This window comes from Geospiza fortis, unplaced genomic scaffold (genome assembly GCF_000277835.1).
Source record: "Geospiza fortis unplaced genomic scaffold, GeoFor_1.0 scaffold16, whole genome shotgun sequence".
Lineage (NCBI taxonomy): Eukaryota > Metazoa > Chordata > Aves > Passeriformes > Thraupidae > Geospiza > Geospiza fortis.
Window position 1 is genome coordinate 4,308,008 of NW_005054302.1, and position 24,961 is coordinate 4,332,968.

The 24,961-nt window shown below is 36.2% G+C and overlaps 1 protein-coding gene across 2 annotated transcripts in view; it reads left to right on the forward strand.

Annotated features, from left to right (window-relative positions):
- Window positions 1–2,286: 2,286 nt before the first annotated feature.
- Window positions 2,287–24,961, forward strand: part of RDX (radixin) — a 28,308-nt gene continuing 5,633 nt past the window's right edge. Inside the window, exons 1-10 of one of the 2 annotated variants that reach the window (XM_031065995.1) lie at window positions 2,287–2,361; window positions 11,081–11,164; window positions 16,083–16,178; window positions 17,472–17,746; window positions 18,992–19,075; window positions 19,522–19,668; window positions 21,134–21,230; window positions 21,851–22,014; window positions 22,633–22,763; window positions 24,887–24,961. The exon at window positions 24,887–24,961 is cut by the window's right edge and continues 74 nt beyond it. In XM_031065995.1, the coding sequence (XP_030921855.1) occupies window positions 2,350–2,361; window positions 11,081–11,164; window positions 16,083–16,178; window positions 17,472–17,746; window positions 18,992–19,075; window positions 19,522–19,668; window positions 21,134–21,230; window positions 21,851–22,014; window positions 22,633–22,763; window positions 24,887–24,961 (1,165 nt within the window). In that variant the 5' untranslated portion in view covers window positions 2,287–2,349. Of the gene's footprint in view, window positions 2,362–11,080; window positions 11,165–16,082; window positions 16,179–17,471; window positions 17,747–18,991; window positions 19,076–19,521; window positions 19,669–21,133; window positions 21,231–21,850; window positions 22,015–22,632; window positions 22,764–24,886 lie in introns of those variants that run through there. The other variant, XM_005417701.2, reaches the window with a different exon arrangement.

The following is a 24,961-nucleotide window of genomic DNA, read 5'->3' on the forward strand; positions in this document are numbered from 1 at the left end:
AGGGAGAAGAGGAGGCAGTCTCTTCTCTGAAAGGGAAACATGCTGTTGAATTTTTATCAAAAGCCAGAGTTTATTAAAAGCCAATTTTTTCTTCCTCCCCAGGAAGCTTTTGTGGTTAAAAGCAGAGTGGGGGGAATAGAGGAAAAGTGTATTCATAATGTTCAAGGATATATTTAACAGTATCTTAGAAAAGTAGTCTTACTGCTGATGTCCAGGTATTAGAAAGATAAATGACTTGTCAGTAGAATTGCCTTGTTAAAGTTTGGGGCTTGATGCTCTTCAGCCATCTCAGACCAGGGGAAAGTTAGCAACATTTGGAAGAAGGATGTTCCATTGATAGTGGGCACAGGGAATGCAGAATTCATGAGCCACGAGTATGTTTGGCAGAACTTCCAAGATAAGGAAGAAACAAACAAAGCCAACTCAGCAACTGCGCTGAATCAGCTCCAAGTGGAGAAAAAGTAATTCTGGCAGGGGTGACTGTGACCACAACTCAGGGCCTGCTGGCTCCCTAAGCCCATGGCTCCAGAGGGGAATGGCTGAGCGTGTGGAGTGATTGGCAGAAGTGAGAGAATCATTGAACCAGTAGAAGGTAAAATGTTGATCAAGAAGAGAGCCATGTGACCTGTAGCCAATAAAACATGACTTCTTTGCTTGCTAAAATGTATGAAAGGTGTGAAGTTTGGATGATTGGGGTGCCAGCCTTTGGTGAGATCCCTGCCCTGAGCAGATCAGAATAAAGCAATGGAAATACCTTGGCTCAGTGTGTAAATTGGCGCTGCACATCAGGCAGCGAGCCTGCATTTGGGACATGACTGATACTGTCCAGTTCTCTAGAGTATCTTCTGTAATTAAAAAAATCTGCTGGAATGTAATTGTCTTTATGCTAGGCAAACAGAGTATTATTATACCTTTAGAGTTGGGCTGGATTAGTTATAGCGTAGTGGATGCAACTTTAAGATAGTGTTTTAATGTTTCCAGGCTGATTTTTCATTAAACGCTGTTTTGTTCCATATCTGAATTATGCCATTAGATTTCTGTTTCTGTAATCTTTAGTCTTAATATTTGTTTTCTTTACCGGCCAACAACAATTATGCTTCTTAAATTCTGTTTTCATCCTTTATCTGTTTTTTTCTAGTTTGTTTTCAAACATATCTCTACAGATTAGAAGAAAAAATAAAAAAGTGCTAGTGCACCTTAAATTGCTGTGCAAATGTTTCTAATATTTACTGTATTTTTATTGCCAAGAAGCAAGAAAAATTTTCTGTAATTTTTTTTTGTAAAAATACTTTTTTTTCCATTTTTCTTTATGAATGAAAGATCAGTTATACAGAAGCTTGTTTTTGATAACTGGATCGCTCTCAAGTATTCTGTTTTTCTCTCGCTTTCTTTTAAGCACTTCTGAAGATTTTATTCATCTGTTGTAGCTGTGGAGTTATAATACTGAAATCTCAGATTATTCTGACTAGCATGTCACAGTTATTTTTCTTAGTAGAAGAGTAATTCCAGTTAATATTATTTTTGAAGGCAATGGAGTCTTTGAAGCTCCTTACAAACCAGCAATAGTCTAATTTGTGGAAGTCATTACTGTAAATGTGTGCAGGAAGGTGAATAGCTGCTTGCTCTAAGTTAGAAGGAGTTGAAAAGCAGGTAGGATGATATCTCCCAATAACTTTGCAAGCATATTTTTTCAAGGCATAAAAACTTTTTTTGGAACAGAAAACAGTAGTGAATACTTTCATTACCACATAGATACAACTTACAAACTTCTGCTTAAAAAGAAAAAAATCAGTGTTATTTTAAGCACAGCAGAATTTCTTCCTTTTTTTACTGTTGGTGTATTTGCATTTATTTTCATTTGGAAAAAATTACTGTCGTTCTTTCACTGAGAGAAGCAAATTATTTTATAGGCAGGAAATAAAAGTTTTGATGCTTTAAAATTGCTAGAGCAGGTTTTTTGTCTTCATGAGGTTTCTTGTAAATAATGTTAGAGGTTTTTAATAGTCAATGACATATGATAACAGAACCTTTAAAAGAATTTGTAGCACTTGGGGGAACTGTTGTCTCTTTATTGTAACATTACTGCATAAATGTTCTACAGAAACTAGGAAGGATGTTACTGCTTGGAGACCTGTAGATTCTGGCTCTGGCTAAATTAGTTGCTCTTTCTAGGTGTCACCTACTGAGAAGTGTATTTTGTACATGTAGAACACTTGTATGGGAATTTGTACTATTTACTGTGATTATTGATTTATTTAAAAACAACCCTTTTAATTTTATTTTTGGCAGAAGGGGGCAAAGAGTTTTTGGAAGATTTAAGTGGACAGGAGACTACAGAAAACAAGAAAAATGCCGAAACCAGTAAGTAGCAGATTTATATTAATCTAAAATCTAGGAAGGTTTTTATGTTTTAGAGAGATAATCTTAACTGTTCTAGTTGTTTTGATTCTGCCCTTTCTAGATTTTGTAAGATTTGATCTTGTACAATTGAAGTTGAGACAGTTTAGTACCAATATGTGGAAAAAAAGATCAAGAAAGTTTGGTACTGCAAATTGCATGGAGGACAATTAGAAATGGGAGCAGTACCTGAAGCCCACTTGGCTGGCAGGACACATGACTTTTCAGGAATTGTTGACTTTGCAATGAGCTGACTTACAGTAGTTATTGGAGGTACAATTTGAGCCTGACTCAGTATCTGTGAGAATCAGTGGAAGGGTTTGCTGCAGGATTTGACAGGGGCAGACAGAACGTGTGTAAAGTGTCTGCACTAAGTTAATAATTTGACCATGGTAGAGGGTATCACATAGAAAGTAAGTTTGAATGGAGGAAATAAGCAGAGTTCATGCTCTCCTGTTCTGCTCATTTCAGCTAAGATAAGGGTTCATCCACTTTCTACCAGGGAGAAAAAAGGATCTTCATCTTCTGTTTTGATAATAATTCTAGAAGTCTTTGAGGAGATTATTATTCAGTAGATTGATTCTTTTTCTGTTAGTGTTATATTGTTACTTTAGGACTTTATCAGCCATGTGTTAAATGACTTTTGCTTGTCTCTTCCACTTGTATCCAGTGAGAAAAGCATTCAGAAAGGGAACTGAGTTGTCAGATTTTTTCTACTCAACTCAGTTGGTTTATGTAATAGCCTTTGGGCTTTCTTTGTTTACTGATGTTTCATTTTGGTAGCAGATTAGGACAGGGCGGGTCTATTGCTAAGAATACTTGTGTCTATATGCATGTGTATACACATACATCCTGATATGTAGATACATAAAAGGTTTTTGCTATTAATAAGAAATTGCCCCTGTAAACAATTTTGTGTGCCAGTATTTGGAACCAGTACAGCCCGATGAATAATATGACCATGGGACTAAGGGCTTGAAGTTCTGTTCTGAGCTTTGCAGTTGGTCTGATGACCAACTGGTCATACCTTGTTTCTGAAATTTCTTCTTTTCCTGCCAGTGGATTAGGGGCAGTTTCTTGGCACTTTTTCCAGCTGGAAGTAGCTGTCTCTATCCTGCTCTTGGTGAGAGAAAGCTGCACTATAAAGGGCAGGAAAATGAATTAGCAGCATATTATTTTCTGACCTGTTTGAGTGCTGGCTATGAGAATTGAGTATACTGCCTTTGATGGAACTTCTCAACTGGAAAACTTTGTTTTAAGAATGAGGCAAAAAGTCATTGTGAGCTCATGCAGTTTGTGAGGCCTTCGGCTCCATGCAGCTGGAGACCCATGGAGCCACAGAGGTCATGACTAGGGAAAAAAAGGCCTGGGTGAGGTAACTTCTTTTTAAATTCTGGGATTGGAACCATGAAATTTAGGCAGGCAGGGTTCTCACTATTTTAAGGACCAGAGAAAATTGAAGGAAATAAGGATTTTAGGGTTGCTAACGAGGAGAGCAATATCCTTAGAACTGAGATTGCAGTGGTGTTGAAAGAGTGCGCAATCCACCCTAACAATGGATATTAGCTACCAGATCTTGGCAAAGAAGCTGGCCTTGTGCCAAAGATAATTTTTTTTCTTTTAGAAGGGACTTTTTATGAAGAGTTCATGTGTCTCTTGATGATGTGGGTGCATGTGAAATCCCAGAAGGAAGCCAAGTGAAAGGGGCCATTATAAATGAAATGAAATTGATTACATTTCTCAGTGTCTTCCTGTAAACTGCAGGTTGCTGTAATTATATTTGGTAATCAGTGAATGAAGAAATAGCACGCTTGCCAAAGGTTAAATAGTATTACCTATAAAAATCAAACCTCAGATTTTGTTCTGGTTGCTTCTTAAATGATAGGTGGCTTTGGAGCTCTCTTGCTCCCCCCCTCCTCTCTTCTCTTTTTTTTTCCCCCTTCTTTCTTCTTTGGAGACTGTAAGAGCCTAGCCACGGTTATGTTTAATGAATCTGACGTTGTTCTTTGAAGAGTCTTGCTGTTCTGCTCAGATTTGATAGTACTGCACAGTAGGAGGTCTCTTGCTATGGATATTTACTGGAGCTCTTGGGAGCTGTCTTTATGGACAATCCACAATAACCAAATGCACTTCTGGTCCAGAAACTATTTATGCTTTAACTCCTTGTTGCTTATTTTTGACAGCTGTTGCAATAAGACAGTCAGTGTTCTGTAGCTTTATTGCTGGAAATCATTCAACCTGAAAACTAATGTAATATCATGGGTAAAAGCTAAGAAAACCCAGTTAACATAAGTGGTGAGATTTTTGACAATGTTATTTTATCTCTTCTCTATTACTGTGACCTATTTAGGTTTTCTTTTTTCAGACTCTGCTGTGATGATCCAATTGGTAGTTTTCAGAAAAGTCTGGTAGTCTTGTAAATATGTAAACCTGGTGCAGTACAACTATAAATTCTTCCTGGGTTTCTGGAATTAATTTTTTTGTTGAGAAAATAACAAATAAATAAGCCATAGATCAATTTAAATGAAATTAGTACCCACAGAAAAGGCAATTAAATAGATTTTGGTTTCACTTTTTTTGGTTTCACATTGTAAAGTTATGTAGTATTCCAGACAAAATTAAGTAAATGAAGACCAGTAGAAAGTCTTAGAGTATTGGAATTTTATAGCAAACATCTTTCATTTTTCTTGGAAGTCTCAGTCTGAAATAAGTTTCATGCCACTGTGAATGATTCTTATACATGGCAGTAAAGGGCATGTGTTTCGGATTTTCTTTTTTAGAGCATAGTAGATCAAATAGTTTGGGTGAAAAGTCTGTTTTGAAAGGGTAAAAGCCACTTTAGTATATTGTCCTGGAATACTAAGGTAATATGTGGCTGAAAAGTATACATAATTGAAACATTTTCATTTTTGATTGCTTCAGTAGAAAGTCTCCTCCTTCATTTTGCCTGGGTTTGTGACAAAGTGGCTTTCCAGTTTTTCAACTGTTACTCAGCATCTACTCTGATTTTACAACCAAATACTTTGTTTCTAAAAGACTTACTGTTCTCAGTTCTACCTAGCAATGTGAATTTTAATTGCATGTAGCATGTTGATCCATCTAAATAAAACTGATGCCTTTTGTTTAATTACGTCTTTGCTGCTGTAATCAAAATTTGAGCTGTTGCAAGTGCTGTTCTCAGTATGCTTAGTTTAACTTGCTGAAGAACAGAATATTTGTTGACTCTTATTTTCAGTGCTTTCTTCCTAAAAGAATAAATACAAAATGTTTCTCAGCTGTACGGCATTTTCACAGATCTGCACTGAAAATAGAAACATAGAAGCTAAAATTAGACATCATGGGTTACATAACTGCTAATCATTTCATATGCTAAGAAGATTAGGTTTAATTGACTGAAATATTGTATTTATAGGGTGTAGAAAGAGTTAAATTATCATCTGGTTTTGGTGATAATTTGCAGCACTTTTGTACAAGACTGCAAGGCATGAAAGAAAGCAAGCATTACACTGGGGAATAACAGAGATAGATGTCAAAGTTACTAAGACTAAAAAGGATTTTTTTTTAGGTTTATTCAACATTTTATGATATTGTGTATTCAGAAGGAGTAAATAACAAATTCTGGAATAATGTTGTGGTTTAAAATTCTAATATTTGCAAGATCAAACTAATTTTTGTAAGGTGGTTGAACCGAAATAGTGTATCAATTTTTTTTACAACAGTGCTGTTGTTACACAGGAAAATCTTTGAGTGTATGTAATGCAATGTTTGAATTATGGCTTGAATTTGTGATTTATTTCTGTAGTATAAATAGACAACTGATGTCAGCTTGGAGGACTGCTTTCTTGATTCATCTATTAGTAAAACCTGTTTGGCATTATTCTGTAGCCTTCTGTTCCTAATGCTGTTTAATCCTTACCTTTTTACCTTACCTTCTTCATAAAGTTTTTTTCTTTCATCTCTTCCTATATCTACTTTGATGTTGGTATTGAGATAGTGCTGTGCAGTCTGTGAAGCAGTGGTGAAGCAGCACTGCTGCTCTTAACACAATTTAATATGCAAATTTGAGATTGTAAATGGCTGAACCAGTGTGAGGGAGCTCTTTGAAAAAACTTTTTTTGCCATATGCAATTTTCTTATGAATCAGACTGGTTTTTGTGGCTTTTACAAATGACTAATTTGTATTGCATTCATTAAGCCAAAGCAAAACCTCTGGAAACCATTTCCATGTTATTTTAAATGGCCTTTTTTTCTCAGTATTGGTATCGACTCAGTTTTGGAGTTCATGATGAAGTGCCATAACTAATATTTGCAAAGGATGGCTGAAGTACAGTAATAGAAAGTTTTAGATTATTAAGCTTATAGCCAGGTTTTGTGCATGTTTCATGGACTGTATCTGTTTGAGGAGAGGTTCAAAGGTTAATGTGGTGATGGTGTAATAGTCCCATAAATTGTGAAGTTAGGTACTACAAGAAAATGTAGACATACTTTTTCAAGTCCTTAAAGGTGAAAGAATGCATGCAATAAAAATATAATTCCCTTATGAAGTGCGGGCTTTTATTAAGTGCACATCTGTATTTGTTATTCCAGATATTTTCAATGACTGTACTCTGTTGGTTTTGATAAATTATTTAATAGATAATCTGCTGTGGAATATTTTCTATAAATAGTATTTTGTGAGCTGTGGCAAATATCCTCATAACCCATTAGCAACATTTGTTATCAAAACATCAGTTGCTCCCTTGGCAAAGAATAATCAATGCATAATTCTTTAGTGTGTGTTCTTCCCTTTCCTTTGGCCATGTTTAATCATTCTGAAACAAGTCTGGTAAAATACAGATAAACTCAGCCTGCTGCTCATGCCAAGGACCTGGACAAGAGGTCCCACTTCTATTGTCGAGAAGTGGGACAATATGAACCTCCTGAGGTTCAACAAGGCCAAGTGCAAGGTGCTGCACCCGGGCTGGGGCATCCCCCAATATCAACACAGGCTGGGGATGAACAGATGGAGAGCAGCCCTGCTGAGAAGGACTTGGGAATGCTGGAGGATGAGGCTGGCCATGAGCTGCCAGTGTGCTCCCACAGCCCAGAGAGCCAAACGTGTCCTGGGCTGCATCCCATGGTGGGCAGCAGGGCCAGGGAGGGGATTCTGCCCCTCTGCTCTGCTCAGAGCCCACCTGCAGGGCTGCATCAGCTCTGGGGCCCCAGCACAGGGAGGACAGGGACCTGTTGAAACAAGTCTAGAGGAGGATCACAGAAATGGTTCACAGAATGGGGCATCCCTCTTTATGAGGAAAGGCTGAGAGAGTTGGGGCTGTTCTGCCTGGGGGAGAGAAAGGTCACAATAAGGTCTCCCTGCACCTTTCAGTACTTAAAGGGAGCTTATAAGAAAGGTGGGAACAAACATTTTAGCAGGGTCTGTTGTAATAGGACAAGGCTCATGGTTTCAAGCTAAAAGGATATAAAAGATTCAAACTACATATAAGTAAAAATTTTTATGATGCAGGAGGTGAAACTCTAACAATTACCTAGAGAGATGGTAGATTTCCCATCTTTGGAAAGCTTCAAGGTCAAGTTGGATGGGTCTCTGGGCAGCCTGATGTAGGGGAAGGTGTCTGTGCTTGTTGCAGGGGGGTTGAACTAGATGACCTTTGAAGATCCCTTCCAAGCCAAACTATTCTGTGATTCTATTTAATATGCAAACTTGAGATAGTAATTGGCTGAACTGTGTGAAGAAGGGACCTGTCAGATTCTGTAACAAAGACGCGGGATCCTGGTGAGAGCAAGTTTTAAAAGCAGGCACTGAATGGATCTTGTGGTATGTGTAGTGGTAGCCTTCCAATACTTGCTACAGGAAACCTTTATGCGTTTCTCTTGTCACCATTGCAAGAGCTCCTTCCTGTTTCTGTGTTTGTGTGGTAAAGTTGATTCAGATTAGTGCCTGTCTTCGTAATTTGTGGTTCAGATAATTTCCCCCACCACCAATGTCACATAAAGAGCATTGCTGCAAAGCAGCCAGATACGCAGCAAAGGTTACATGAGTGACAGACCATTGCTGAAGCTCCTGGACCTTCTTTCTCTGTCTGTGTTTTCTCGATTCCCTGCCATATTTATGATGTGGAAACTTCCCCAATGGCTCCTATTAATGTAGTTTGCCAGCTTTATTTTATAGACAATGCAACTGGTACCAGAGGTTTGATTTTTGTTGAGAGGGTGCTCTCTTATCAAGGTTTGAATTAGATAAGTAGACCTTCAGGCCTCTTCAGGTTTTGACAAAATAACTTTCTTATGTTCCATGCCCAGAAATAATTGAAGGTGTGAAACAAAAAAATGTTACAAGTTTGTAGAAGCCTGGTATTTGTATGCGAAAAATCAAAGTCCAAATTCCTTCAGAAAGAAAATGAACTGTAGTGTTAACTTTTGTCTCTTCTTAAATAATTCATATCACAAAAGATAATTTTTTAACATTGCAATCATTTAATTTGCAACTTTTTTATTAGAACTGAATATTGATTAGCAGCTAAGTGATCTGTTAATTGGAAGTACAAAGATAAACAGAAATGCTGCAGGCTTAAGCAGTTCCTGTAATGTGTATAAGTGGCTAGGTACTCTTAATGTCTGTACCTGTTGGAGGTGTAGAAGCTCTGTACTCTTAGAGCACTCAGATTTTTTGGGGCTTAGTATCCAGAAGCAAACAGAATTTAGAGCTGTGTTGAATTTGCCTGTGTATTACAGCTATTATTTTACTGTTTGGGTATCCTAGTTCTTGTGAAGGATAAACTCTCAGGTAGTATTTCTTGCATTTGTAAATGACATTTGTAGTAAGGATATTTAGATAAGAAGTTTTTGCTGCTGCAATTAGTTTTGAACTTGCTGTGCTTTGTAGATCTGTGATGCTTCTTGTTTTGGCAATGGTGCTGTTATATAACAGAGCACTTTGGCATTTAATAAAATTATTTTTTGGGCTTATTCTTTGTAACTTGCTTACTTGTGACTACCCTAAAGAAGGGTTCATTTTTTTAAGTAAAAAAACCTGGTTTTAAAAGTTAATTTTTTGTAATTAAGGGGCAATCCCTCATGCTTAAACTAGTGTAACTGGCAGTGAGTTAGAACTACCATTTAAAATTAGTTATTTTCATAGATGAATTATATTGCATAAGGTTTTTTTTTCTTCTCTTGAAATAGAGAGACTGAGAATTTACAGAAAACATCTTTTTCCCTCTTCCTGACACACAGCTCTATTTTTTTGAATTTGTTTTGCAATAAAACTAAACTATCTTCTACTCCAAAGTCTTCAACTCTTGTTCTTTATCACTGCTTGCACATGCAGTAAAATTGGCTAAGCCCCCTCTGTCATTCTTGTTTGCAAGTCTATAACCTCGACATCCTCAGGCTCCTGCTATTCTTGTCTTGTATATCCCCCTCGTGTTTACCTTGACAATGAAGGGAGCAGTGGTCAAGCTTTATCTGTTGCATGAAGACAAACTGCTCTGCAGTTTTCTTTTCCCTACCTTAGATCCCCCTTCCATGTGTTGTCTTTCCTTCTTTTCCAGACAATCACTTCTCAAAGTATTCCACCTGGTGGCAAAATTAGGGAAATAGTTAATGGAAATGGTTTGCACATGCATAGATCAAGTAGTGTAAGAACCTGTAATACAAGTCCTAATTTATTCCTCTGCCCTTTTTTACAGTAGAGAGAAGTTAGAATATATCTGTGTGAGTTTGGTTTTTCTGCATTTATAGGAGGGTATATTTGACCTTTTAATACTTATATTCTTATGCACTAAAGATGAATAAAATGTGATTGATTGATACCCTGGCAGTAGGAGTTGGAGGACTGATCTAACACTGAGAAGATAGGGCTGTGCATTTAATACTTTGTTCTGTTTCATGGAAATTCTCACTTCTATATGTACCAGCTGAAGAGAAGTTGGCAAAGACTGTTGTACTTCCAAGTAAGGCTTCCAATTATCTCCTGCAGTATTTGACTTCTTGTTTTATAACAAATAAACCCAGTGATTGTCAGGAGTCATCTGGAAAATGGTCCTCCCTTTCAGGAGAAGGAGGTTCATTGAATGGTGGTGATTTTTTAGTCTTGTAGTAAGGGAGTTGAAGGAGGTTGGAACTAAGGAGAGCCAACTGCTGTAGTTTTTCTTTCCATTGGTGAAAACCTGCTTCTAGTCTGTCCTGAGATGTACAAGGTCTAGTCCTAGAGCTTGGTCAAAGTGCCTACTTTGACCACCAAACTGCTTGATTTTAGAAATGGCAAGCAGGAGGCTGCTTGTCTTTTTATATTGCTAGGCATAAATACCTTAAAATGACATATATGTGACCAAGAACTTTTTCTTTTGCATGCATTTAAGAAGCCCTCTGAAAGATAGTGCCCAGTAGCTCAATATCCCAATGTTCTTCAGCTGTTCAGTTAGTGATGTCAGCTTTCCCATAAAATTAATTTTGAGCTTTGTTCTCTAATTTAAGTTTCCAATCTACAGGTAAGTACTATGCTGATTATGCCTTTAGACTAAATAAGGATGAGAATTTTTTTAGATTCAAATTTTCTGTTTTTCTCACTGCTATGTTCTCTGTGTACACAAGACCATTAAATTGTTGAACTTATTGTTTCTTACAGGCTATGGAAGCATTACACTGTTACAGTATGATTTAAATGTTTCCTTTTATTCTGTAGATCAATGTAAGAGTAACCACAATGGATGCAGAGTTGGAATTTGCCATCCAGCCCAATACAACAGGCAAGCAGCTCTTTGACCAGGTAACTTACATGTCTCTATGTATATAAGTGCAAGCACATAGGAGTATTGTGGTTATTAAGGCATAGTCTGAAAAAGTGGGAGTGTTCTCATGTACAGACTGCTTTCCTTATGTTATCTAAGCTAGGCTCTGAGTTAGTGTGAATTTCCTCATTACATCTCCTGGAACATACTGAATTCAAAGACAACTCTAAACATGTTACCAGTGAGGCTTTGGATAAATTGTGTATGGAACTGCTTTGAAATTAATTGTGATTTTTATGTCTAATAATATTATAATTGCTACTCCAATATAGTTGTTAGAATTGCATGTTTTAGAAATATGTATGTAACAGTAAGTTCATTAATGAAAGCTAACACAATTTCTTTCCAACAATAGATACTGTAAGATGGTTTTCACTTCCCAAATGGTAGAACTAAATACTGTTGTCCTATGAACCAGTTTGGAAGTTATGTTTAAAAAAAAAGAAAAGGAAGAAAGGTTTGCAGACCATAAGCACATTAAGGTCATCATTTTCAACTATTCTGTCACAGCTGTACACTGTCACTTGATGGTGTGTTGTACATCAGTCAAATGGACCAAGTGAACAATTTCTTAAACAGGGCTGTTCTTGCACTCATGAGATGTTAGTCTGCAGAATCTTGAAACAAGTTTTTGACCTGTGTTGTGGGGTGTTAGAGGAAACCTTAAAAATAGTCACCAGCTGTCAATGTGTTGTCTTGTTTTCCAAAAAGATACCAATAAATATGTTTTATTGTCTAGATCCAAGATGTATGCCTTTATTTAGGAAATCTGGAAATATCTGAAATTACTCTTCAAAAATAATTTAAGTAGATCAACAGTTCTGTCTAGTAGTGGTTTCTGTCCATTCCACTGTAGATGCTTGAAATATGTAATGATGACTACTAAGAGAATGTAACACATCAAAAAAGTTCTTTAAACTTTTAGCTGACCTTTTAGAGTCAATTAAATGTCTTACTACATAAATTGAAAAGAAGAGAATGTTTATTGTTTTAGTACTGAACTTTTAGATGAATGAATTGCCTTTGCAGTTTTTGTTTGAAATGATTGACTCTTAACACTTACTGCCTGCCCTTTTCTCTAACATCAGTAGCAGTACATGGGTATACCTATGAAGTCGGTCTTCAGCCCCTACATAGGAATAAACTTCATGGCTCTTGAAAAGATTTCTTGAAAAAAGAGACTGTCTTGGTTTTTGTCTAACCAGCATCACCATCATCAAATGAAAGTACAGTGTTCTGTGGCATAGAAGGCTGAAGCTGTTACTTGTCTTTTGCCAGCCTTTGCTATCTTATGCCATTCACTGTTGGGTGGGGTGACATTCTGCTGTGTAATGTCTTGTGCCCAGGTAATCAGGCTCATCCAAATTGGAGCATTTGCAAACAGCAAACAAAGATACAATTTTGAATTTGTTGTCATGCTCTCTTCTTTGTTCCTCAGTTCTCTGTGTGGTGTTTGACATCTCACCAACTCTTACCTCTGGAGTTTGAAACTGAAAAAAAAAATTAGGTCAAGAAAAATCAACCAGAGTAGTTCTGTGTGAGAAACAGTTTTTAGTCTGATCTTAAATTCATGTGTGAGTTCCACCATGTAACATCAAGAGCTGAACTGTATTGTGAAACCAGCATGAAATTTCCAGACAAAAAGTTATCTTGTTTCTCTATAGAAAGAGAATTGAATAGCATTGTTACTGAAAGGATTGGCCCTCAAGGTTTGTGCAGAAGTGGTGAACATGACAAGCAGGTTGGTTATTGTTTGCAGAAAATAACCTCTCCATGGATTCAGCTGTTATCTAGTGCTCCCCTACATTTTTGGTGAATGACCTTTCAATCTTTTACCAGCCAGTGTTCTTTTAGGCTTTTAATTGGCATTTTCTGGAGTTGTTGATTTGTTTCCCATTCCATATGTATGTTCTCATCATCTTCATCTGCTAGCAGGCAAGAAATGTAGCATTTGAAATCTGTGGCTGTCTCTTTTCTCTTCCATTGTCAAACTCAGTAAACTTCTTATTCATTGCACAAGCTTTTTTTTAATTACTTGCATTTCAGAAGGTGTACTAACATGCTTATCATTGGTCCCTCTGTCTATCCTATCACTGGTCAGAACAGGCAAGAGGGGATCTGTCCTCCTCTAGTCAACCAGTTAAGCATCTGTAGCTTTCCTGAGAGAGGAAGAACCCTGTGAGCGATGTTTCCACACACTGTATACCACACTGTGGTAGTTGTGGGGGAGCTGTTTTGTTTCGTTAGCGCTGTGCATTAGCAGCTTTTCGTTGACTGTAGCTGCTATTCAGAAGGAATGTGAGGGTTGCCTCCTTTATTTAACGTTGTAATTTTCCTTCGTCCTTTTCCCACTGTCCTTTCCAGATGCCTCCAAAGCCTTCTTTACAATCTTGTGAAGGTGACCATATGAAATCCTTGTTGTCTTATGTGTATGTTGTGATTTGCTCAAACATACATTGTTCAGGTTGCTTTTCTTCTCCAATAAGTTTTTATTGCCTATTAATAGTCAAGTTGTAGGATGTGATGGTGGATAAATCTGTTTTACAGATGGGATGAACACTTGCTTGAAGCTACTTAATAGAATTTTGGGCCAGAATCAAACTCCTAAGTTTTTCATTCTCTACTTACTTTTCATTAACATGCTACTGCAGTGCACAAGTGCATGTATTATCTCGGTACAAAGTTTCAGAAAGGTTATTTCTCTTTCCTTTGAGCTGAGAGGCAGTGTAAGCAATGCTTTTTCCTTATTTGTGGATTCTGCTGGTTTTAGTGTTGATTTTGCAAATTTGCATAGCTGTGTGTTGCTGTACCCAGGTTGTATGTATTTAAATCATGTGCATCTCAGGGGCCATGGTTAGTGGGTTGAGAGCAAAATGTTTTGACATGAGCATAAGCACTTGTCTCCTTATGCCTTACAGGCAGAGCTGTTGAGCATCTGCAGTTCTTTGCAGCTCAGAGAGCTGATAAGGTACAAGGGCTCAGCTTGGACAGCTGCTAAGTAAAGAGCATTCTCAGTCATCTGATAAAGCCATAAGTAGTTTGATCAGTGTTGTATAGGAGATCTGTGCCAGAAGAAACAGCAGGTCTGAAATTCCTGAGTTGGGGCACCAAATGTAATGCTGCTGGGGACCATACTAGTAGTATAGACCTGTTCTAAGCATTTCTTATGGTCTGAAGTAAATGATGTGGGGATTCTAGAGGAAATAACCATGCTCAGTCAAGGCATCAATCAGGTTGGATCCACAAACATTGTCCGTTTTGTGCTTTGGAGTTTGAAGGTGAAATGATAGAGGAGGAAAAAAGGTGCACACTCGAATGGTTGTTAAGTGATTATTCAAATATGCAAGGCAGCAGAAGTAAGTTTGCATAGTTATCTTATGACATTTTCTAATTTTCAAAATCTTAATTTTGCAACCCGATAGTACTACTTTAAAATGGAGGAGGATCTATGTGTAAAATTCTATTTACTTCACATACATCTGAATGCTTCCATAAAACAGCCTTCAGTAAAGCAGCTTGGCACCATGGTCCAGCCTGAGGACATATGTAAGTACTACCATACGTGAGCTTTGGAGCCAGAGTTTACAGTCATTTAATAATCTTTGCTGGACCCTTCTGATTAATTGCTTATTAAATCCACATATGCTTTTGCTGTGCAAAAGACTTGTAAACAGTTCCACAGTTTCATTATACTCTGTAGTAAAAGTGCTTCTTTTTGTTTGCTATGATCCTGCTGTGTCATGACTTCTGTTGATTCTCTTGATTCTTACATTATAAGAAAGAATGAACAATCATTCCCTATTTTCTTTCTACATGCCATGCAAATTTTATAGACCTGTGTCACAGCCTTCCTTATTTCTCTGTCAGTAGCCCTAGTTTGTCTTAGTTATGCAGAAAATGTTCCAAGTCACTGATCATTCTTTTCAGCATTTCTGAAACATTTCCATTTCCATCCTTTTTTATAAGTTGAAGTGACCAGTTCTTATGTAGAATTAGATTTGCGAATACCATACATGTGTATAGTAATGTAATAGCTTTCTTGCCTTTTTGCTTTACAACTAGAACTTTGTTCACAAAATTTAAATTGTTGTCTTATATGTACAGCGTTTTGCTTTTATTAAATATGATCTTTTATTGAGGTTCATCTTTTTACTGTTACTCACAGATCTTTATGTAAGGTTTTTTACAGCAGATTTTTGTCACATAATTTTCATCCTTTTTTGAAGTCCTGGGGGACTTTCCTAGTGGTTACACTGCAATTCTGTTTTGAAAACAGCTTGTGTTTTTGGTCAGTCTTTTTAAGCAGAGTATCCATAAAACAACCTTTCCTCTAGTCAAGGACAATTTTTCCTTCTTTAGTAGCTTTTGGTGATAGACCTGGTCTGAAATCTTACGGGAAAGTCATTTATGTTAAATTAGGAGATCATCCCTACCCCTTTTATCATTAACTCTTAGAAGATGGCAGAACTATTTGAAGGAGGCAGTTCATCCTCATTAGGCCATACTTGTTCACAAATATTACTCTTTATTATCATTTTACCAGTTGTCTTCTGCTGAAGTGTAGAAGTGTAATGTACTCACTTCCCCACAGGGCTGTAGGTCACTTCCCAGATGTGCTTTATAACCTCAGGGTCCTGTTACTACGTTCTGTTCCTCAGGTGCGGATCTACACAGTGGGCTGCATGCTCCAGCTGATAGCTTGGACTGTTTGAGTTTATTTAGAACTCTGGGGTTCTCTGAACTTGATGTTTTGCTAGTATTTCATCTTTTTTTGTTCTTGTAAGACTTGATTACACCTCAGTTTGAAATTGTTCACGTAGCTTTATTAAGCTACACAATGCCAGTTAAAAAATGTATTGTAGCGATTACTGATGATTATGGCTCGTTTATCTTTAGGTGGTGAAAACTGTTGGTCTTCGTGAAGTCTGGTTTTTTGGGCTGCAGTATGTGGACAGCAAAGGCTACTCAACTTGGCTGAAGCTAAATAAAAAGGTAACAATTCCCTCATATTTAGGCAAGTGTACAGTTTGAATATATTGTATAAGCTTTGCTGATTAATGTCTTAAGTGAGGTATAGCTGGCTTTAAATTTAGTTGATAAATTGCTTTTTGTGTGCTTTAAATGACAAAATAGTGTTAAGTTAGATTAGTTATAAAGAATATGCAAAGCTGCATCAATATTTAATTTGAGGAGATAGTTTCCAGTACTGTGGAATGCATGCATACATGCATTAAGAAAACTTGAATTCATATGATTGTCCCATTTTCCTGTAGCAAAACATAATAGAATTATTGTTTTACAGTTTGGGCATGTGCATGGGAAGTATTTGAGCTTCAGGAATTTGTATGCATACATTAAATAATTATAATTAAATAAGGCAAAATAATTAGCTTCTAAAATTCAGGTATCTGATAGGCAGACTGTAGGATAATATTATTTTTTTCCCAAATGGCATTGAGTACTTTGTATATCCCAGTTACTGGGAACTGGTTCATTTTACTTTAAATTCTATTTGTGAATTTGAATAGTCACTTCTTATTTTAATATTGGCTGTCAAATTATTTGTTAATGCCACTGTTTAGAATGGAGATACTTGTTTTTTAGTTCAGCGTGATCAAGAATACCTTTTTATCTTCAATATTAGGAGGCAAATTGGGTGGGTTTTAGGAGCAAGTCCTACTGTATGTATGCACTTATGTAATCTTTGCTTCTCCTCTGTGGTAAATCCAGTCAGTTAAGCCTGCTAAACACCAAATCTATCTCCTAGAATTTCATATGTGTCTTCTTTCATACACAATAAACATTGTAGTGCTGCAGATACACAGGGACAGGAACAAAGCACATCTATTTATTTCAATAGCTGAAACACTTTTAAAAGAATCCAACTTCATACTCACATTGAAGAAATGTGCTGTAGTTCTTGCTAAAGAGCCATTGTTAGACCCTAATTTATTACTTCCTGCAAACTATCCTTGGATGTACTTTTGATCTTTTTAATGTCTTGCAGCTTCTTAGTTTCCAGGTCTTTATTGTGATAAATAAAAATTCACACAAGCCTATAAAAAAAATCTTTATCAAACTTTAAGTAGTATTTCAGAATTGTCTGGTTTATTCAAATTGACAAACTTGTTTGCACCATGTGAACCTTTCAGTGAGTTCCACAGTGGGCTTGTATGGAAGCTGTGGGTTTCAGTATGGAGTTGCTAAAGAGTTAAGTACTATTAAATCACATATTATTTACCATTTAGTGCTCTTTTTATTTTTCTCTTTATTCCTCTCCCTCAGGTAACACAGCAAGATGTACGGAAAGAAAATCCTTTGCAGTTTAAGTTCAGGGCCAAGTTTTTTCCAGAGGATGTATCTGAAGAATTAATTCAGGAAATAACTCAGAGACTTTTCTTCCTGCAAGTCAAAGAGTCGATCTTAAATGATGAAATATATTGCCCACCAGAAACTGCAGTTCTTCTGGCTTCCTATGCTGTGCAGTCCAAGTATGGAGATTACAGTAAGGAGATCCATAAACTGGGCTACCTAGCCAATGACAGGCTTCTCCCCCAGCGGTGAGTGAGATGGGTTTTGCACCAAATGGTGCACATAAACTTAACTAAAGCACATTTTTTATAAATAAAATATTAACTGATAACATGCTTTTAATAGTGGCTTTCTTAGAGTTCCTCTTTTTGCTAGTAAAAATTTAGAGATCCTGATTTAGACTTTAATAAGGAAGCATCACAGCTACATGTTTCTTGAGATGTATTTCCTGTCCTGTCCACAAACATCCACACAGAATTAATTTTACACATTTCCAAAGTACTCCAAAATAATTTAATGTTAGTGGAGGCCTGCTTCTGCTAAATTAAAATCAGAATACTCCAATTCAGAAGTAACTAAAATTAATTTGATACTCTCTCCTTTTCTTCAGTTTTCATGTTTTTGCACACTTAAATGACAATAATTTCCTGAAAGCAAGTGGTACTGCAAATAAAATATATTGCAGTGCTTGACCAGAACACAAATTTGTATACTTAAAGTGTTCCTTTTCAGTAGACAAATGCTCAGATGATCTTTTAATTGTCCTTTAAAACAGCTTCTCCAGAAACACCTGAAATGCTGGGTGCATGGAATGAAAGCATAATCAAATTATCATATGCATTTGATTTTACTGCAGTTCTACACTGAAAGTTCTAGTAGGCCAAAACATAATTCCATCATTGCAGCCTCTTGTAGATTAAACATTAAATAGCTTTCTGAAGCTCCTTCTCTATTGATTTTATTCATAAAGGAAAAATAAAAAGAACCCAAAACCACAAAAAAAAAAACCCTCAACAAGGTTGTCTGCTAACTTGTTGTAATGTCTTACTTTTTCTTTCAAATGACAGCAGAATTCAAGCTTGGATGTATCTTTGCACACCTAGAGATTAATTTGCAGCATTGTTGCCAGAAGATTCTATAGGTGTGCATTTTCAGCTGTTGTAAACATTACATTTTGACTTAGCTGAGGTATGCAATGGTGTGACTTTTATATTACAAAGAATATAGAATACCAAGAAAAAAGAGATGACTTTCTCACTATTTTAGTGTGGGAATTTGGAAATACAAATTCAACAAATTCCCTTCTAATTTGGAAATACAAATTAGAAGGGATTTGTTGAGATACAAAGCTTCTGTTTCTCTGCTGAAAATATGGGCAGTATATAGGAAGTGATCTTTTAAGTTTATTCAGTTAAAGCATATGTTGTGCTGTGCAACAAAAGAGGTTAAGTTTGTTGTCAGTGTCATTTAAGAGCAACCATTTCTATTCACAGCGTGTTAGAACAGCACAAACTGACAAAAGAACAGTGGGAAGAAAGAATACAGAACTGGCATGAAGAGCACAGGGGAATGTTAAGGTAATTATGTAAAAAATGTTCATGACACCTTTCATTATTATTAGGGTGTATTTTGGGAGGTATTTGTTTGGGAAATGGCTTTCTTTTATACTGACCAAGGTAGGTAGTTATGAAAGACTTCCATGGGAGTTGAGTTTCCAGCTAGGTTGTTGGTTTACCTACATGATTTCTGGTAAAGCTGTCAACTGCCTTCATCCACAGTTGCCTGCCTCTAGAATACATTTAGTATTTGCTTAACTCATAGGGCAGAAAGACAAAGTGCAATGATTTGACTCTACCTGGATATTAGAGTGTAGAGCTCTTAAAAATATCTGAGTCAAACTATTTTAGAGAGAGATTTAATTGATAACTAATTTTACCCTAGCTGTTTATTCTGCAGTTCCCTTTTTCTTCCAATGTACTTATGATTTGTTGTCTAAACTATACCAATTTTTCTTCTTCATCAGGGAAGATTCTATGATGGAGTACCTTAAGATAGCACAAGACTTGGAAATGTATGGAGTCAACTATTTTGAAATAAAGAATAAAAAAGGAACTGAATTGTGGCTAGGAGTTGATGCTTTGGGTCTGAATATTTATGAACACGATGATAAGTAAGTGGGAGATACTCATTTTGCAGTTCTGTCCTAGGAGTTGCTATCTGAAATTGTACAACCCCCACCTTACTGAATGTTCAGTAAAATCTGGCAAAACAGGTTCTCCTTCTAAAGTATGTAAGAGATAGAAAAAGAGAGAGAGAAGTTAACTGCCAGAATGTTTGAATTTTAAAGATTAGGGATGCAAAAGAAGGGAAAGGAAGAGAAGTTCTATGGAAATTTAAATTTACGTTGCTTTATATGGATTACTACAGCCAGACTATCTTTGTATGGTTTCTTCCTGTACTTCTCATTCAAAACATTCCCTTGGGTCAGGATGGAAAGTACATTTTAAAGCTGAGCAATGTATTTAATGAGAAACATTTGTAAGAGCCATAACGAGGAGTTGGAGCATGAAAAACCTAGATATTTAAAAATGAAACCTTTTAGACACCAAAGAAAATAGATCATTCATGTGTCCTGATAAAGAGATCAAATAATCTCTTCTACTTGAAGAGGGAAGAGCTGAAATGTGGGAAATATGAAGAATTTGGAAAAAGATCAACAGACTTGCTCTTTTCTTTCTTTACAAGCACTTGTTAGTAGTATCTCATGTCAACAGACCATTCACAGTGATTCGAAGTTACACATGATATGTCAAATTCCAGATGGGAGCAGTCAACTTTAGATGTATGTACTCTGTAACAAAATTCTGTAAGCCTTAATTGCCATTAGATGGCAATATAGCTCCTGAAAGCAGGAAATACTCAAAATGTTCAGATCAGATTGAGCTATGAGGCAATTTTTTGGTATTTCCTGTCTCCTGATAGTTAGCAATCAAATACTTAAATATTTTCTGATATTTATAATTAAGATAATATGAATTGAAAGAAACTTCTGTGCTGACAGAAAAATATTTACTGTTATGCAGTTGATGTGTAACATTGTAACAATTTCTGAATTTAATGTGTTTTGCTTAAGATGCAAGGGAAATAAATTTAACTTGAATTCTGAAAATGTAAGAACACAAATCTGATCTAAACAGAGGTACAGCATGGCTGAAAGTTACTTTAATTTCAGTATTTGGAATGGCAATTTCTCACATTTCAGTAGTTACTCTTTCAAGTGAAAATACAGTTACTAATGCCATATAAGGAATGAGTACATGATCATGATGTTTAGCACCTAGGTAATATTAGTAGAATAAGTCACAAATCAAAATTTCTATTGTTACAATGCCATGTAATTTATTAAAATGTAATTAATTTGATGGAATATTTGTGAAAAGAAAAATCTACCAAAATATGCTTGAACTGTTGTTAATGTTTACATTAAAACATAATGTTGTAAATGTAATATTCTAAATGTAGCTAAGTGTAGTAGTGAGAATGGTACAGACATAAGCCTTATTGAATTCATATATATATATATATATAAAGTGCACATCCTTGCTGCTTCTAATGAGAACTTTTTCTCTCTGAAGGCTGACACCCAAGATTGGTTTTCCTTGGAGCGAAATAAGAAACATCTCTTTTAACGACAAAAAATTTGTCATAAAGCCAATTGACAAAAAGGCCCCTGTAAGTAGTGTGTACAATAGCATCACTTGCTGTATGAAGAGATTTAAGTCTGCAGGGACTTGCTCTGGTATTACGGCATGAGTAAATATTGGTGACATTTATTACTTTTAGCGATAGAATAGTCAGTAATCAAAAGAAAATGTTCATTTTGAAATGTGGTATGCTTATTTTCTCTTTTCCTTCTCATTGTTACTCCTAAATTATTGCAGGGTTTTTAGTCAACTAATACTCTGTGGGGCATTGAAAAGACAGGATAAGATGGTAAATTCTCTGCCTCTGTCCTCCTCTGTTTTTCTTTTTGCCTTTTTTTTATTACAATAGCACATTTCATGAGACTTTCTAGGTAAAATGACTTCAGAATAGAGAAAAGTCTCATTAAAAAAAAATTAAATATTTTGTATAAACCAGCTGATTTCTGGAGTATTCAAGGTGCAATTTTGAATTTATCATTTAAGTCCCTGACAGTAACTAGATTTCTAGACTATGGTGTTCACTTGCTCAAAATATCAAAATACTTGCAAGTTTTCATTTAACCAATGCAAGAATGCAGTAATGCTTTGAATCTTGTCTAAGTGTATTTTTTTAGGTTAATGGATATACTAGAATAACTTTTTTCCTAGGATTTTGTTTTTTATGCACCCCGTCTGAGAATTAACAAGCGAATTTTGGCACTGTGTATGGGAAATCATGAATTGTACATGAGGAGGAGGAAACCTGATACAATTGAAGTGCAACAGATGAAGGCCCAAGCTAGAGAAGAGAAACATCAGAAACAATTGGAAAGGTAATTAACAAACTTCCATGAAACAGAAAAAAAATTCTACCTTTTTAAGAAGTCATAGAATATAGTATATCTTAGAATTCTAGAAAAGAGAGAACTGTTTGTCTTTCTGCACTGTGTAAGCAGGTTTGTGAATTGGCATGGCTCCCCTGTCTTAATGTAAAAACGTCTCTTTTTTAAGCTCCCAGCACAGTAATAGTAGCTGTACTGTTGTTCCTGTTATGTATTTTGTGCAAGTCTTACCTCTCTGTTGCTTGATTCTTAGGGAATTTTATACTCTATGAGTGAACACTTAAAGCAAGTTCAGTGAAGAATGTCCTGGCTTACCTTAAAACAGTATTTAAAAAATACTGTTGCTATTTCTAGCCCAGATGAAACATAATGCCTAAAATGCAGATATAATTGTGGATTTACCTGGCTGAACTATAACCAAGGTTGATTATCAGTCCTCTTCATAAATTGTTCTTCTCTGCAGTATTTTGAAGCAGAAACAGGATTAGAAGCATTTAAAATTGTCCTTCCTGTTAGCTGAGTAAACAGAAAAATTGGCTACCTGCATCCAAAGAGTATCACTTAATATGTTGGAGAGTAAAAAAAAACCTTTTCACTAATTTTTTTCAGAGCACAATTAGAAAATGAGAAGAAAAAAAGGGAGATAGCAGAAAAGGAAAAGGAAAGAATAGAGCGTGAAAAGGAGGAATTAATGGAGCGCTTAAGACAAATTGAGGAGCAAACAATGAAAGCTCAGAAAGGTGAGATCATAGATTTCTTAAATCTAGTGACAGTGTTTATTTAGCTGGGTCCTTCAGTTCCACAATTCTTTTTGTATGTCAAAAGTGTGTTTTGGTACTTTGGTGGGGGGGAGGCTAAGTTTATTTTACTAATAGTGGCAAGAATTTAGTGGTGTTTCATTTGATATGAGAGATATTCTTTTTCAGTGTTTAAATGACAGTGTGCATGCTTTTGTCTGGATCTTTTTAATATAAAACAAATTTCTAATGTAGCACAAGTTTTGATTTAGTAAAAAGAAAATTAATGCATACACACTTCAACTCAGAATTATGAAATGCTCAAAGTGCTGAACACCCGGAGTTGGAGGGAGTAGGGAAATTAGAGGGGAAGAATCAAAGTACTTTCTCTAGGGTTTTGTTGAATTTAGCTTTTAATTTGGAAATTCCTTGCCCCTTCCTCCTTTCCTGTTCCCTTGTGGGATTTGAGAAATTGTCAGACATGAGTGACAAAACATGTAGTTTCACCAATCACAGTTCTTTGTGTTTATTCACCCTGTAGTGTCCGTGCCTCCATGACTTCCCAGGCCCTCCTCTCCATGTTCTTTTTTTTTTTTCCCTACTTCAGGTTTGGTTCACATTCATAAAAGTTTGGTGCTCCTTTCTTTTCCTAACTCTTGGCTTCAAGCATCATAGAGAGAATCACTGATTAACTCTATGCAAATAAATTACATATGCCTGGCACTGCTCTCCCACTCTACCCTTGCATTTTTTCAGTCTTTCAATGCAGAACAGGTTGGACACATCCAGATAAGTTACACTCTAATTGTGCTGTGGAATTGTTTAAGGAGAGCTATTTTGCTCAGGACAGAACAGTATCAGAGTCATTCTGGAGGTTTGACAATACACATTTTCTCATAACTTTGTGAGCAATATAGCCTAATTGCTGATGCAATACAAAATGTTCATGTGTTGCTGGTCTTATTAGCCTTCTATGTGCACATGGAAAAGTCTTTATATAAATGGTCTGTGTCAGTTTTGTGTTCTCCATCTTCATAGGAAGATTTGTTTGAGTAGTGTTTTTAAATAATTTTGTTTTATTTAATTTTTAGGTACTGCATTTGTAGAACCCCACATACTTGGGGTATGATAAACAGCATACACGATGCTGTTCATTTAATTTTATAATTTTATAACTGAGTAGGCCTGGGAAACCAACTGAAGAATAATGGTTACATTACTACTTAACACTAGAAGTACAAAGATGAAGCATGTGTCAGCATATCTAGGGAGGTGCTTTTATAGTATTAAAGCTTGTGGTGAAGGCAAATGGATTGTTGGAAAAAATGAGTAGTTGTTTAGGTTTTCTATTTGGGGAGTCTGTGAGAGCTCTGCCTAGCCAAGATCATAGCAGAAATTTTATCATTAGAACCAGCAAAGAGCTTTAGAAAGACTTTTTTTCTTAGTCACCTAGTTTTTCTCACTAGGGAGGAGTATAATTTTGTCTATGTAAACCTAACCTTGCAGTACTCCTAGATTATTACTTCTTCCTATTTCACTAAGGATTCTGCCCTTTAGATTTGAATATTTTGCTATGCAGGCAGCTGGACAGCTATTGTCTCTCTCTTGATTTAAAATTTTCCTCCTCTGATATACAAAGAATTTTTCTGACCCTTCCAGTGGGTCTTAAGTCATTTTGCTGGAGGCATGTGTCTAAATTTTCAGCTGCAATTAAGGAATCTGTCAGGCATTTCAATAAAGAAGAGATTTTTTTTCTTTCTTTAAGAGAGGGATTTAACATACATGAAGTATGCTCGCGGTAGGAGCACGTGCATGTATATGTACCTGTATCTGGGTTTTTAGTTTTATCAGTGAAGTGACACTTTTCTGAAACACTAGGCTGTCAGAGATGTTAGGTGAGATGAAGTTTATCCAAAGAATATCTTGAAGTGCGGGGGAAGGAAACCAGACGTGGAACAGAGCTCTGGGTAATGTGTTCCACAGCTTTTCTTAGCTTGAGGTGGTCTTTTGAATCTTGGTTAGTGTTCTAGGTTACTTAATTTTGGGCATATTACAGCTGCTATCTGTGATACATATGAGGAAGAGCTAGGTAGTGATACCTTGTCTGCAAACCTTCCTCTTGGCAGAGCTAGAGGAGCAGACCCGAAGAGCTCTAGAACTGGATCAAGAACGGAAACGTGCAAAAGAGGAAGCAGAACGCC